Raw genomic sequence first — 15,806 nt, 5'->3', positions numbered from 1 at the left:
GTTTTCTTCAAGTCCTCAAGTGGCTTTTGATCTTGATACTGGGGAATGCCTGGAAGATCTTTTTAGTCATTACCTTCAGCAGCTACATCTAATTTGTGATGCACCAGAGGACTTTTCACTGGCAGGAAGGGAACAGGTCAGCCACCCAGAACAGTGGTAACACCCTGACAGTCCTCCCCGCTCCCTTTCCATGTTTAAATCTTTGGGAGCTAGCCCTAGGATAACAGCTTTTTAGCTTTATACTACTAAACTGACTTTAAATTCTGGGTAATTAAGAGAACATACCTGAACTGGTCTTAGAGAGACCTCCTTGCTCTTAAAGAGATTTTTCATGTTACCTTCTCATTCCAATGCTTCCCCTCAAATTAAGGGCATTAAATAAATAAAAGACAGACGTTAAAATCCTGAATTTAATTCAGGCTGCCAGCACGTCCTAAACTTAAAGGAAGTGTGTCTGTCTGACAATTATCTTGACTCTAATGTGGTGAGCTACTCAAATCAGCTTACTAAATGCGGTCCTTAACGACACCAAGGTCCACTTTTAAATTCTGCAGAACTGGAAGCGAAGCTGACCCACCTAGCAACAGTGCATATTAAACAACACAGAGCACAGGAACACATCATGCAAACCTAACAACTGGAAAAAGCTGATCTAGGCATGGCAGCTAGGAGAGGACAGAGTCCCCACAGATTTACCTCAAATTGCAGGGAAAATTTATAATCTGAATCTTTGGCCATATCCTTGATGTAGCCATCAAAATCATCCAACTGGACAGGGCTTTAAAAGAAAAACACACAGAAATTAAGGAAAAAAAACCCTACCTTTTTTAGTACATTTTATTTCTATTTTCCCCCAGAATACTATCAAGTCATGAATATGTATTTGCAACTGTTAATGCTAGAAAGCAACAATAAAGAGGAAAAAAAAATTAAAAATCCTGTGGTTCAGTGCCACCAAATGGTGGGCATATTGCTCATTACCTGCACCATACCATAACAGCACCAGAAAGAGAGGCTGAGAGAGGGGTGAGCTCAATGCTGCAGCTGCTGGTGCTGATGATACTGAGCACCCTGGTTTGGGGGGGCGGGGGGGGGGGGTGTCCTACCCAAGGGAAACCATTGGTCTGAGGTGTGGGCAATGGCCCATGCACAGCTTTTGCAGGTGGGTACGTCCCCAAGGCACAGGTGGCACCGCGACAAGCAGTGATCCAGCACCCCATCGCAGACCCACTCTCAGTACCGTCCCAGCAGGCATCAGGGCAGCGGCTGCTTCATTTAAGTTGCCTCTCGTGCCATGTAAAATGTTGCTTTCAGATATTTTCGCATCTGTCGGAGACACTTTTAAAACTCATCTGAGCTTTGCTCATGGAGAAAAATGGATTTCATATTTAGGTTTTGATTTTTTTAGAAGGCCCACCAAAAGAAAAAAAATCCTGTAAACCAGCATTTTGGATGCCACTGCTGTGACTGTTTTCTCTGCTGGCTTTAAGAACTACGCACATCTGTCATTAGAGGTCAAATTCTCCTCCCAGAGAGATGGTGGCTAAAAAAAGTGGCATACAAAGCCATGCAGAGCTTCAGCAGGTATAAATTAGCCTTGATTTAGTGACAGCCATCATTCTACACACTTTTTCACCAGGTGAGGGTCTATCTGTTAGTACGGGCACAGCCTCTGAACATAACGGAGAAATAATTAGGCTAACACTTTGAATAACGAAACACAGGTAAACAGCTTCCCTCACCTAATTATCATGCTCTAATTTACAAGCTACTGAAGCGTGTACACAGTAATCTTTTCATTTACTTTGAGGCAATATGCCCAAAGGAACCTGTCTTATCACCACTTAATTACTCCTGTTTACCCGTTAGCATTAATGATCTAATGTTCTAGCAACAACCGTAATGAGAGCCTCATGTCAAGAGGGAAATATCACTAGAAACAAATGCATCCCAGTTTTTCACCATTTGTCATTTTTAACTAAGGATAAGCTCTGTTGGAATCACTAAGTTGGATAATTGATCTTTTCCCTGATGACTAATTTTCTGTCAGTAAGGAGCTGTTTTACCACAACCTATCTGTTCCTTTGTCCAATTATTGTTTGTTTTCTGTCTTCAGATCTCTATCTCAGGATGTATTTATCAAGAAGTTTTCTATATCTGTAACTGCAATACCATTATACCATGTACTCCATAATGCATGTTTAGTCTAAGATGTTACATTTGTTTCTTTAAGTATTATAGAAGTTACATACTTGGTCAGCTTTCTCTTCTTTAATCCATTTTTACTCCTGAAAAAAAGAAAAAAAGTGGTTTTCATTCATTGAACTATTGTACAGTCTTTATTCAAAGTTAGTACTGATTTTAGAACATACGTCTTCTGGTCACCATCATACTCAGGATGAGATTGGTGATAATATCTTGGATATTTTTAAGCTGATAGCAAAATTTCCATTGACACCAATGAGAAGCATTTTCCATTCTGTGGCTCTGAGAACGACCTGCTTGTGAAAGCGAAAACCTGTGCCCAACAGAAGCCAGTGGTCCTCTACAAATCCCGACCCAACAGCATCGCTGGCTTCAGGTGGGCTGGGGCTGAGTCGCCGGGGCCCGATCCCAGCGGAGCCTGGCAGGGGGCTGTGCTGCTGCAGGGGATGGGGCACCACCGTGACCCCAGGGCTGCTCCACTCCGGCTCTACCGGGCTGGGAAACTGGATGCCAGCACCAGAGAGCAACCGGGAACAAGAAGCACCTGTTGGCTAAAGGGAGAAGACCACCATTTGCAAATTCAAGGAAGGGTGAAGGAAAAAGGAAAGGGCCTGAACGCTATTTCTCACCCATTTCATAACCTGCTTATGATGATCAATGAAGACAATGGCCAATATCCTACTGACTTCAGTGGGGCTCAAGTTTAAACCTTAGATAATTTTAATTGACTTTTAACAGCTAGAAATAATCATGCCAGTCATGTAATACACTGCCTTCGCATGATTTATAAGTGATATAATTCACTAGCGACAGTTGCGAGCAAGCTTAAGAATGTGTTAAGCAGTATAACCCGTAAGATATGGACTTAAGAACTGCGCTACACTAACTACCATCATGTGTTTTTTTGGAGGGGGTGTGTACGTTCATTTTGTTGTTGCCATAAAAAAATTAAGCAATCAATCAGATTAAATGCATAAAGTGAGCACCCTGGAATAATTTGGCTAGAAATCTGAAAACACTGATCCCCTCTGTTAAACCAGTCACAGAGCACAAATAGATTCTTGCTTACTCAGAAGGGATTTTAGTAGCGTCATTATTTTTTTTCCTGGGCATTGAACAATATCTGTTCATTCATCACATTATAATGATGCTATTTTTAATTTCATGACGATATAAAAATGATTTCTAGATAACTTGGGTCACAGCTTCAATTAGTAATTGAAAGGTAAAGACTTTTAATTTTCAAACAATGAAAATATACAGAAAGAAATATTAAAAAGTGGAGTATTTTTATTTTTCTACCCTGCTAAGTTTAGAAGTGAAATAAAAAAAACCTCCAAAACCTATTCATTTCCAAAATTAAGTTTTACAAAATGTTCCGTTTTTGAAGCAGCCACAACCTGTAGTAATTTTATTCCTGTCAGGGTACATTTCCATTTAGGTGTGGAGCATTGCCTGCAGAGTTAACAAGAGCTATAGCAATACCAGCTTTACGCTAATGTGGATATTTACTTTGCAAAGCTTTACTTTGCAAATATTATAAACCTTTTCAGCTTACCGTGTTTTCTATACAGATATTATCTGTATAGTATCTGTACATTCATGTGTACTATACACATAGCCCAGTAGTATTTATTCTACATCTTCAAAGACTTTTTCCAGCGAAAACTTAAAATTAATCTCTCTAAATTAGTCAACGCATTTCTATCCCCTGTGACTGTGGTAAACCCTTTAATGTCAGGCACATTGGAATTCATTTAAAAAGAAAAAATATCTAAATGCTGTTTATGATGGGAATGCTTCTAAGAATGCTTCTCCAAGGAACACTTCAAGAGGCAATAAAACAAATGACTGACATCCATTTCTCAGCAACAATTTCTTGTGCCTTGGTAGTCTCAAGAGGCCTTTGTTTCTTAGCATTGCAATTGTTTCCTGAATGTTTGTAAATGTTTTAAACCACCTTGTGTGCAAAACAAAGACATTTGAAACATTAGCTGGTGTTTCATCTGTTCTTTCATTTACAGATTAAAATACAAAGAGGGGGATTAATCTCATCTCATTCAACTTCAGCTCCTTTAAACTTGGTCATCTAAACTAGGTAGTTTGATCAAAGAGGAAACCTCTGAAGAAAGATACACTCTGGAAAGGCAAGTTAATGCATATTAGTGCATATTAAACAAAAAGAGGCAAAGGGGCAAAAGAAGATGACGACTCTTTTTGCAGCAGTGCCATTGACAGCAGCCACCTTGGGCTTCTTGACCATTAGAGAGTTAAGAGAGATCAGTGTGACCTCCACAAAAATAAACTGCCTGACCCTCCATCACTGTGCAGCTCCGACACTTGGTGGAGTTTACATCAGACAAGTTACAAGTCAATATAATATTAGCCTTGGTGAGACGTGGAAGAATTCCATCTGCTCTTCAGCTGGGTGCATGTGCAGAGCATGCTTTTACTTTCATTGGAGAAGAAATGGACCTTTCTTTGGTTACATAAACTGACTTATTTCTCTGCTCACCAAAAATTTAGATGTGATTTTCTACAGACCCAGTGTGACCCAAGGAAAACCAGTCTCAGAAATCCCTACGCTGAAGGTGTCGATGACTGCCTGCCAGGGCTTTGGTGCCGTATAGTAACACCACGGAAAACATTTGTTCGTAAGTAAATCTTAACTTCGGTACCAAGTTTTTGTAAATCACTATACTTTGGACCAAAGACCATCAGGAACTTAAGTTTCTTTTATATAAATTAAGCATTTTTAGATCATAGTCAATTATAATTATTTGTGAAACAGTTTGTAAAACAGTTCTGGTTCTAAACAGATCCTGTGGCTTTGTTGGTTAACTATTTTCAAAAAAACCCAATCAGTCACTTACTAAGTCTTCATAAATTATTTACAGAATCAGCTATGAAATATACACACATAGACACAGAGACACGCACACAGTGTCCCAATTGTTACACTTTGGGACTGCTAGTTTGCATTGATTCTCAGTGAACTGTTGTTTCCAAAAGCAAAAAAACTTTTACTGATGTCAGGAGAACATAACTGCACCTTTAAAAACTAAGGTATTCGACATCACACACCAAACAGGTGGGGCACGATCAAGCAATTTTAGTAATAGAAAAGCAGCAGCAGCAGGAGGCAATGCCAGGCAATGAACAGATGAATAACTGGGACAGAAGAAGCCAGGACTTATAATGAAGTGACAAAAATTGCAAAGAGAGCAATGAGATGAATATGACAACCAGCATAAGATTAGCTTTTTAATACCAAAATAGGTTGGAGCATAAACAGACAAACTAGATGAAGCAGGGTAGCAAATACTTTGATACCCACATCCTCTCCAATCCATGTTCTAGTACAAGAAAATTATACCTTCAAAAGCTTTGACCCATTTGAAAACAAAGGTATCACACATTTTTCATGTAATAGAAATTAACATTGTTTATACATTGCACATGGAAAAACAAGTAAATCACTTACCAAGGATTAATATAAAATGCCAAAAGATAATCAGTCCAAAGGCATGAGGGTAGCAGAGTTAGGAAAGCAAATACACTTCTACGCCTGTGAGCATTAATAAATAACATACATAAAGATGAAAAAGTGAGGAGAGTTAGTAAGACAAACAGAAATCAGGAGATCAGCAAATTCTATTTTAAAAATCGGCTAAACCCATAAAGGCTTCCTCTTACTTACTTCATAAGAATATTATTAGCATCCATAGAATTTTTACTCCTCAACCTGACACCCTATGCAGGATTTTCAGCTATCCAACATAAAATTCTATATGATCAAAATAAATGTGTTTTAAGGTATTGATTCAAGTGTGTTATTCTAAATCAATGTTAATTGATAAACTGGCAGATTTTCAGAGCGTAAAATGTCTTTGAAAATTTCATCCACAGGTTTATGACCTTTACAGAGGTGGTGCTAAGTCTATTTACTGATGTTTTGAGATATTTCAGGACAGACATAGTTTGTTTTTACCATGTACAACTATGATAATCTCCCATGTTTGCTTCTGCAAGTGATCCTGTGGCTATCAGAACATCTGTATCAGAGATAAATTCAGATCATTCCCATATCTTTTAATACCCTCTATTGAATCAGATTTCTGAAAACATCCATGTAACATTTTGCAGAGTCCCATTTTTAAGTGCTTTAAGTTCTCTCCTAGGTTTTCGGCAAAACATTATTTGAACTTTTTCTAACTGTAGTTTCTATGACTAACTCTTCATAGCAGGTTTCACTGGGGCTAAAGGAAATTTGAGTACAAAATTATTCTAAACTTCTGTATTTGCAACCTGTTTACCAGGTTCTGCTATGCATTAATCCAGGAAACCCACTCAGGCCTGTTCTACCTACTGGTGGAATGTGCTACAGGTACTTTGCAAATGTGAAAAACTCATGAAACTTAAAATAAAAATTGCCCCAGGAGCAGGATTTTTTGCCAAATACACCCTCAGCGTGTTTTTTCCCCATCAGAAAATCTGCTGTCCTAAAAGCAATACCATCTTTCTACAACTGTTCTAAAGAGGAACCACAAAGTGAAAATTCCTTTTTCAATACTCTTGGCTCTTATGAAGTCAGTAGATATCGAGTTTTCCCTGATGAGCAAATCATGTCAAATGTAACCATCTCATCTCTAATCTTAATCTTCCAACCAGTAGTGGAAAACTTCTGCTCATGCAGTAAAAACTCCAAGTGATGCTTTAATGAGCTTTGCTGCCAACAAGAGAATGGGCAATGCAGTTTCTACAGGGCACCTTCCCGAGGCGTTGGCAGGGACTGTGTGGGTCAGCCAGAAGCGAGAGCCCTTTCTTGTTAATCATATGCCATAGTGGTTGCAGCATCAGGGCCTTAGAGCTTATATGTTGTTAGGGTTTCTATGGGACTGGACTGAGGATGAAATCTGGTTTTCCAGAAGCAGATCTCTGGTGCCACAGAGAGGTTTTCATTAGGCTTAGAAGAGAGAAGTGATGATGTTGCTGGAATACTCCTCTTTCCTCTGGGGAACTCCAAGTGAGATTTTTACTTCCTCTTGCCTACAGAGGCAGAAGGAATTATTCAAGCCTGGGTGTTCTTTCATTGTCAGATCACCATGAGAAATTTCCACACTTTATCAAATCACAGGCTAGCATGAGTTGATATTTCATTCAACATATTTCATTCAATGCATGAAAAATACGTAATTGCCCCCAAAATACAATATTGTTTTCCTGAAATTATATAGTCTTTCACCTACGGCTCAGGTGTACTGAACAATTTTATTTAATTAAAAGAAAGTGACTCAGAGATTGCTCAAATCCTGAAAACTCTGCTGAGCTGAGCTTTCCTTAGGAATCGGTGGATATGTTCATAGCTCCCTTACTAGATCCTTGGAATGACCCCAAGCAAAATGGGTTTCTTATCCTTCTATCTGCCTTTAGGGCCATATTTCCCATTTGGCTGCCTGGATGGACAGTGAATCTGGTCTTGACATCAGACAACAGAGGCACACAAAACAAGATTATCTTTACTAACTCTCAGAAAAGTCAGGACCATAAGAGAAGGGCACACTGCCTTCAGTTAGCAAAAATTTGTGGAGATATTAAGCAGGAATATTTTCCAAAATTTATATTTTTATGACATAATTTATGTGTGTATACATATATGCTTATATACACACATATATATACACACACACATACATACACATAGACTAAACCAAGCAACAAGAATGTTCACTTTCACATCCAAACCTATTAATTAATTCCCCTTCCCATAAAAAAGCCTTTTATGGTTTTAATAACATCTGTCGCTAGTGTAATCATTTGATTCAAGCTTGGATATTTAATTAACATGAGTGTTTGATCTTCTGCCTTCTTTGCCATTAATATAGTCCAAGCAAGAGAAGCTAAAAGAGAGATTAGTTTGTACTGCATACAGCTGGCTGCTATTAAAGCTAAACCAAGCAAGTGAAGCTTGTTTAATATCCAGTTAATTAGCAGCACAGTGAGGTATTGACAAGATTTGCTGGGCTTGTTAGTTCAGTTTGCACGCTTATTAGCAAAAGGCTTGTTGTGGTGCAGTGTCAATCCATTTAATCCTGTCCTTGCTGGCAGGCTGTGTCCTATGAGATCATGGAAGCAGTTCCCCGCGCACCAACTCCTCTTTCCAACTCCCTGGCTGTCAACAAAGCTGACCATGGGCGTAAAACCAAAGCGCATATTTTCTTCTTCCTATGTATGGGAATGGGGCTGACAGCATGCTTTAAATATCTGTGTTCAGACTTGCCTTGAAAGATAAGAGGTTTTTGCAGAAATTGCTAATAACAAAACAGGAAACCTTGGATCAGTCATTAGCACCCATTTGATTATCAAAATAGGAATGGAAATGACCACACTGGCGCCAGTCAGGTAGCTCTCAGAGCCCTTTTGCTTCTATAAAAGCTAATCCTACAGACTTTCTTTGTTCAAATACTTCTCTTTGGCTGATGGTGTCAGTGGCGGTTTGGAGTCCATAGTCAGTGCCTGCAACTCTTGTAGGTGGTTTTCTAGACCAGCAAGACTATAGGGGGTTTTCTGAGTCTTTTCAACAGCACTGACCATTAAGTTACAGTAAATATTTGAGTTGGCTTGTCCTTGTCTTGCACTTCAAGGAAAATTTAATTAATGGCAGTGCATGAAGACAGTTGCTAATTGGTCATCTACAGGCAAGCTTACTCCTGGATGCAAATATATCTGTGGCAGTGCTAACGGATTTATAGATCAAGTTTCTACACTTGTGTTATTTTAGAAAAAACATCTGTAAGAGAAAGGAAAAAAAATATGCTCCCAAAACACATCTATGCAACTTGGTTGGCATGTATAAACATAATTTCCTACTAAAAATAGCAGGTAACAGAATACATAGTCTTGAGTCATCACTCAAGAAATAAAATACTAAACTAAGAGGTAGAGTAGTTTTATCTTGAAGAGGGACAGTGATGACATAAAAAACAAGCATTCAAGATTAAGGATCATATTTGCCAAAAAGCAGAGATGGGGAAAAACACAGTTAAAAGCTTTGCTTCAAACACTCACCAATTATAGGGAAGCTTTCCATCTCTCTCTAAAGATGCAAAATTGACAAAGGTTCCAGCCCCACACTCCCTGTTTCAGGAAGAATATCGGGTACAAAGTTACCATTTTTGGATTCACAACGCTTGCAATGACATTGACTTAACAAAGAACTCTCAGAGTTGTGGAGAAGTGCTGAACACTCACATCTGTGACTAGTTCTGAGATAATCTGTGATAAATGTAACTGAAATCCCTTAACATAGTCATCCAAAACCAATAAATGTTCAACACCACCCGAGACTGGGTTTCCTAATAATGCTTAAAAAGAGTGAAACATGGGAGAAGTTGCTAATAAAGATCTCCAATAGACCTCACCTTCTGCACAGATTTGAGTTTTCTGTAGTCTGGCACTAGCTGCTGGCCTCAGTACACTTGCTAAATATTTACCTTTCTATACCAAATAGAGTCCCAACTCTGAGGAGAAGATGTGTAATTGTCTCCATTTGACAGGATCATGGTAATTTTGAGTTCACAAAATAATTGTGGAAAAAACCTGAATAACATCCAGTGAATCTATCACAAGTCCATTATTTTCAGCTACAAATGATAAACTGACCACATAATGTTCCCTGAAAGATAGCTTGCAAAATATGTGTGATGTGGTCATCCATTGCATGAAATACATAGCCAAGACATGACACAAAATGCAGCATCTGCTAGGTAGCCAAGTGCAAGATTCTTCACAAGTTTTTTTACATGAAATCATTTCTTTTCTTGACGCAGTACAGTAAATTAATGTAAAATACACTACATAGATTATAAAAGGATGAAGACTCCAGGACACTTCCAAAACGAGGAGGTGAACCACATATCAAGGGTGTGGAGAAACTTCCACAGTTTCCTCAGGCCATAACGTAACCCACATTAAAGTGAACTGTTACAGATAAGACCAGCAGGAAAAGGAAACTGAATTTCAATATTCAGGTACAAATGACTGGTGCAGGTAGCTGAAGGAGCCACAGGTTTTGTAAAAAAAGGTTTACACCTAAAAGATAATTTTTCCCTTCATCTGTATGACACATCAAATTGTGATTATTAATGTTATAGGTGAACAGCAGGACCTGAGATCCCTTCTGGATTTGTGGGTCTTAGCATATCTTTGGCTGCATCCTGACTGCATAGAAAGACAAGGTCTAGGTGAGCCCATATGCTCTTTCTGATGCTGCAGTTCCCATAGGAAGGAGGCCCATTAGAGTGCATAATTTGGACAACTGGAAGACCAGGCTTTGGAGGCAGACTGGCAAATGCTCTAGAGAGAGACTCTCAGGGCCCCAGGCACATCCTTCCTCGTCCCAGGGGTTTGGCTGCCAGGCCTCTGAAATGCAGCATCCTGGACCTGATGGACAAACCATCTTATCTGTTGATATGGAAAATCTGTTCCAAACAATATAAAAGATTTGCAAAGCATCTTGATGTCCTGCTCATGCCCAGTTGCCTCAGATCCTAGTTGTCCTCTGGGTTCCTAACACAACCCTTTTATAATAAGTGACTGCACTTCTTATAGGCCCAATCTTGCAAAGCTCAAAATGAGACAAAGGTTGAGGCTTATAACTCAGGCCAAGAATGAAAGTAGATAGAGGGAGAAGACACGCTACTCCTAAACAGCAGCAAGACAATTATTTTGAAGGTATCGTGTTCACAAGCATCTCAAGCAGTACCCATGCACACAAGCATCCTCAATTGCAACTACTGTCACGAAGTGTTTATTGTTGTCTGAAATTTTTGGAATTAGCATAGATTTGGACTTACCTGGCCATTTGTAGATGTTTCCTCCTGAGTACAACAAGAGTCACCAGCAGCAGTCCAATCAGAAGGATACTTAGGATGGCTAACACAGAGATTACCACTACGTTGGGATTCATCTCAGCGACTGTACAAACAAACAAGGACTCTTGGTTATTCAATTCAGAAGCACTGACAGTTTGGGATTTTTTCTTTCCCAGAATGTTGACAGTGTTATTTTTCTGAACTGATCTCATTCAGCTTGGAGTGTTACAGAGAGAAAAATCTACCACTAGGGATAAAGGGAGGTTTAGACTAGTTATTGCTCTTACAAGATTTCTGTGGGGATATGACTTCACTCTGGCATTTTGTTAAACTTTGTAATGTTCTCTTTTTTTTTTTTTTTTATCTTTTTAACTGACATTCATAACGCAAGAGAAAAGGGTGAAGGAAATATGAAATACAGATATTCATCATCATCTATGTCTCCAAAGCACATTTCAACTCTGAAGTTGTTCTTCAACAGTAATCAATACCTTTTCTGACCCAAAAGCAAAATAACAGGCTGAGTCTCTGTAACATACTAGGTTGAAATTGATTGAATTACTTTGGCAAATAAATTTTTAAAAAAATTCTGTTTTAAACAAGAGCTGGAATCAACCCTCAATAACAAAACCCTGATTGATTTTAGTCCACATTACATGCTTACTGACTGTACTACGAGACCAGATACCCTGTTCTACTCACTATGTAAGAAACCCTCTCTACTTTGCTTGCTCAGAATAACTTTACATCCACAGTTGTCTAAAGAAGCATTTTTTAGATTAAAAAACATGGAGATTTTTAAGCTAAGTATCAGACACTGAACTCCAGCGTGGAGTGGTGTATGATGAACAGGACTAGTGACTAAAGCTACAAAACTCCCTAACTAAGCAGAAATGACACTGATCATTCTGAAGGGGAGATTTTAAAGGAAAGTCCAGTGTTCTGGGCAGTTCAACACCGATATTCTTTCTTCAGAGTCAGCATAGAGCCAGGCCCACAAGAGGCCCGGGGAGCCTCCATCAGGAGCTATCCCTTTAGGGTGTGACTGCTCAAGATCCTGCAGTGGCCCTTCTTCTCTCTCACCCTATCTCCACTTCTTTACTGAAAGCAGAAAAAGATTTTTTGCCTTAGCAGCTTATAAATGTGATTTACCTCTTGTTTGGGATTGGCTGAGAAGACATTTTTCTCTGTAAATATCATCAAGAAGTACCTGGATGTTCAGCCTTGACACCACAAACTAGGTCCCTGATTTCTAAAACCCAGTAGAGAATGAGCCTCTAGTTTATGTTCTTCCAAGTCAGTCCCCTGGCAGGGATTTTCCTATGGACTTTTTAAAGCTGCTTCCCCATCCCATCCACATCTGGCAGCCTTTCCATGATACAAACATCCCCTGGGGCCAGCATTACCGAGAGCAGCTTCAGAAAGCAAAGAGAAACAGATGTTGTAAGTGGAGGAGGAAGAACAAAGCAGGGAAGTGCTGCTTACCCATGGTGGAAACCGCAATGAAAGTGGGGACGCTGGGGCTGTTGTGGCTGAAGGTGGTCACGCTGCAGTTGTAGGAAGTGGCAGGCGTTAGGCTGGAAATGGTCACCACGTGTGAGGAGACGGTGACAGGTTCCTGCAGAGATGGGGAAAAACACACACAGAGAAGCCTGTCTCTCCTGTAAATGCAAGAGCACAAATCAGTGCTCCCCCCTCCGCCCGTATATACATTTTGACCAGGTAAAGGCAGATCTGGCCTGCCCTCCAAAATAGGCAGTCTGGCAGAAGAGGGGAGAGGAACAGGAGTGAAAACAGCAGGAGGAACAACCCAGAGCCCCCCAGGCCCCCTTGGGGAGGGCAGGAGGGTGCCTCGCAGGGGCTTGGTCAGGCACACACTTGAGGGCGGAAAGTGCTGCAACCTCTGGGACATCATCCCAGAGATGGGCAGAGCTCACGAGCTCTGCTTACTAAGCCATACAGGTAGGAGGAAAACAAAGTTATTTTTATTCAAAGCGCAGCCAAAGCAGCCACAGTCTCCGCGCCCTCGTACGAATGTGTGTCATCTCTGCCTCTGAGGCAGGTCCTCTGGATGCGAAGAGCTGCAAGTCGTTTGAGTGGCCAAGGTGAAACACAGAGCTCGAGCAAAGCCTTTGGGTAATAACTACGATCAGACATCCTACACCTCAGTTTTTCTAGCTAGTAGAAATTTCTTACGTAACATATTTATATAATGTTTTAATTACTATGTCCCTGGTAAACACTTGTGTTTTTTAAATGCTGGTACAGCAAAACAAAACAAATAGAACACATGCATTGACTTAAAGGTAGATCTCCTTAAGGTTCTCAGAGGCTTTTCTGTACTCTCCAGCAGAACCAAGGGTGGGTTGTAGATGCGAAAATAGGGACACTGAGCCAGTGGTTTAGAAAGGGAACAAGGAGAGGTTTCATGAATGAACTCACTCCAGATGAGGAGTGCGAGATGCTGCAACAAGTCCCGAGCACTGGATTGTTGCAGTGGCCTGTTGTCAGTCATGGGCTCCTAGGCAAGCAAGGGTTCCTGTTGCAGTGCAATTCTGAGCTATGTTACGCAGATGAAATCACATGTATGTGAGTGTAAGGGAGGAGACTTTTATTCCCTAAGCTAGAAGGAGGGGCCACTGTTTGGCAATTGGACTTTGTTGGATGTTTTCCATTTTCCCCTCTGGGAAATTTAAATTAGTCAAACAAAACCCAAGATGTTCAAACCCGGAAAGCTGTTGCTGTTCATTTTGCTGATTTGAAAATAGAGTAAAGGGACTAAAATGTTCATGTAATAAGCATGGAAAATCACAAACAAGGAATTTTCACCAGTCTAATAGGAAAGCATCCCTTTTTACAGATCAAAAAGGAGCCCTTCCCCTTTTTTTCATAGAGACAGAAAAGAGAGTGATGAATCTAATGACAAGTGAGCTGACAATCTCTGTGCATTTCCCAGTGCCAGATGTTCATATCAACAAACGAGACACCCACTGAAGCTGCTGCCAAACGGAGCAGTCTTTTCCTGGTGTTCTTATAACAGATCTGCTATGCACTAAAGCTGCAAATCCTGTGGTACCTCCCTTGCCTGATCACATCATTATTTTGAATCTCTGCTAAGTGGATAATGACTTCATGATCTTTAGCTATTCACTGTGAAAAAGCAGGAAATCTAGATGTGGAATGCAAACTATCTAAAAGATTAAAGTGCATTTAAACATATTTTTTTTCCCCTTAGTCAGTGCCTTTCTTGATTTAAAAAGTATATTAAATAATTCAGACTGGTCTTCCATAGGATTAAAGAGTGTGTATGTCTCTTCTGTGAGTGGTTAATTTTTTACTTTTTTTTGAATGATTCCACATTACGTGTGACAGTACACATTACAGAATGTTGTTTCATGGCATGTAGTCACAGTGATTCACCACTACCATCACCATTACCATCAGCTAAACCTCAAAGAAAGCCTCATAAGTTGCATGGCATCGAACGTCAAGGAATTAAAGCTACTACTGCTCTGTTCTTCACTGAACGACGTTACCAATCTAAACACTCAGATATTCAGGTGCACGCTGAGCACAGGTACCTAACTGGACAGAGAGAAAAGGAGGTTCATTTGTGAGGCTGAGAAGGTGAGTCTTGAAGGAAATACCCTAAGAGACAAAATGCATGAGGAGCAGCTGCATTTGCAGCATAAAGTTACACTTTGAATAGCAGTGACGGTCCCACTGAACTTCAGTTAACAGTTCTCAAAGCCAGGAATAAAGTAAGACAGAAATAATTAAATGCAGCATAAAAGATCTCATGGCACCTAAGCATGTCTACTTTTCCCATTACTTATCAAGCTACCTTACCATTTTTCCCTTCCTGCCCATTGACATTCCTTTAGTTTTGTGGCCTTTTATGTTTTGCAGGGTATATTAGAGCCATTTTCATGAGTAGCCAAAGACTGACACTCTGTTGAATATACATAGCTTCTGCCCAACTAGTTATAATTTTGTCAATAAGACAGAAGCCAATGGTAATATTGCAAAATAATTAAGTATTTTAGTATTTGAAATGCTTTAGTCATTTAGCTTTTAAAGGTTTAATTCTGAACCACCTTACCACATTTGGTTTAATGACCTAACCTGTGTACTGAGCATAAAATGTCACTGGGCTTTACACACAAGCGCTAAGCAGCAGACACCAAACCAGAAGGATGCAAGGACCAGTCTCAGTTTTAGAGATGAAGAGCAGAAACCAAAGAAGAGAAGCTTACATACCTGGACTTTTGTTTCCTGACCAGATCCAGCCTGCTGGCAGTAGACTTCAAAGAAATCAGCCACTCCTTCTTCCACCCACAGCAGAGTCACGGAGGTCTGAGTCTTGTTGACAGCAAACAGTGATTTTGGAGGGGCTGGTTCTGGTTAAGAGAAAATCTGCTTTTATTAAGCTTATCTTTAAGTTTCCAGACAACTGAGAAGAAGCAGCCTTAAACAAAAATAAAAGCAATGCCTGATGTCCTTCTATCTTTCATTTCCTTCAGATAAAGCCTGTCAATGTAAAGCCCTACCTCTCATGATGATAAACTACCACTGTAAAATGGGAAGATGATGAAGTGTCTTGGTTTTTCTTCTCTATTTAAACTGTTCTCTATTTGGACAGTTGGATAATTACTTCACTTCCCTTTTCAGCAAAGCCCTTGTTTGAGAATGATCAGCGTATTCTAATAATAGAATGATGTTAGCAGA

At 39.9% G+C, this 15,806-nt stretch overlaps 1 protein-coding gene across 1 annotated transcript in view; it reads right to left on the bottom strand.

Moving 5' to 3' along the window:
* PTPRO (protein tyrosine phosphatase receptor type O) overlaps nucleotides 1-15,806 on the bottom strand; it is a 159,673-nt gene that overhangs the window by 15,703 nt on the left and 128,164 nt on the right. Inside the window, 7 exon segments of the mRNA XM_075051302.1 lie at nucleotides 697-778; nucleotides 2,253-2,288; nucleotides 5,690-5,773; nucleotides 9,274-9,342; nucleotides 11,061-11,181; nucleotides 12,564-12,696; nucleotides 15,339-15,478. Coding sequence (XP_074907403.1) covers nucleotides 697-778; nucleotides 2,253-2,288; nucleotides 5,690-5,773; nucleotides 9,274-9,342; nucleotides 11,061-11,181; nucleotides 12,564-12,696; nucleotides 15,339-15,478 — 665 coding nt within the window.

This window comes from Buteo buteo, chromosome 19, assembly GCF_964188355.1.
Source record: "Buteo buteo chromosome 19, bButBut1.hap1.1, whole genome shotgun sequence".
In the NCBI taxonomy this organism is placed as follows: Eukaryota; Metazoa; Chordata; class Aves; order Accipitriformes; family Accipitridae; genus Buteo; species Buteo buteo.
Note: the sequence above shows the minus strand (reverse complement) of the source record. Positions and strands in the feature narration are given on the sequence as shown.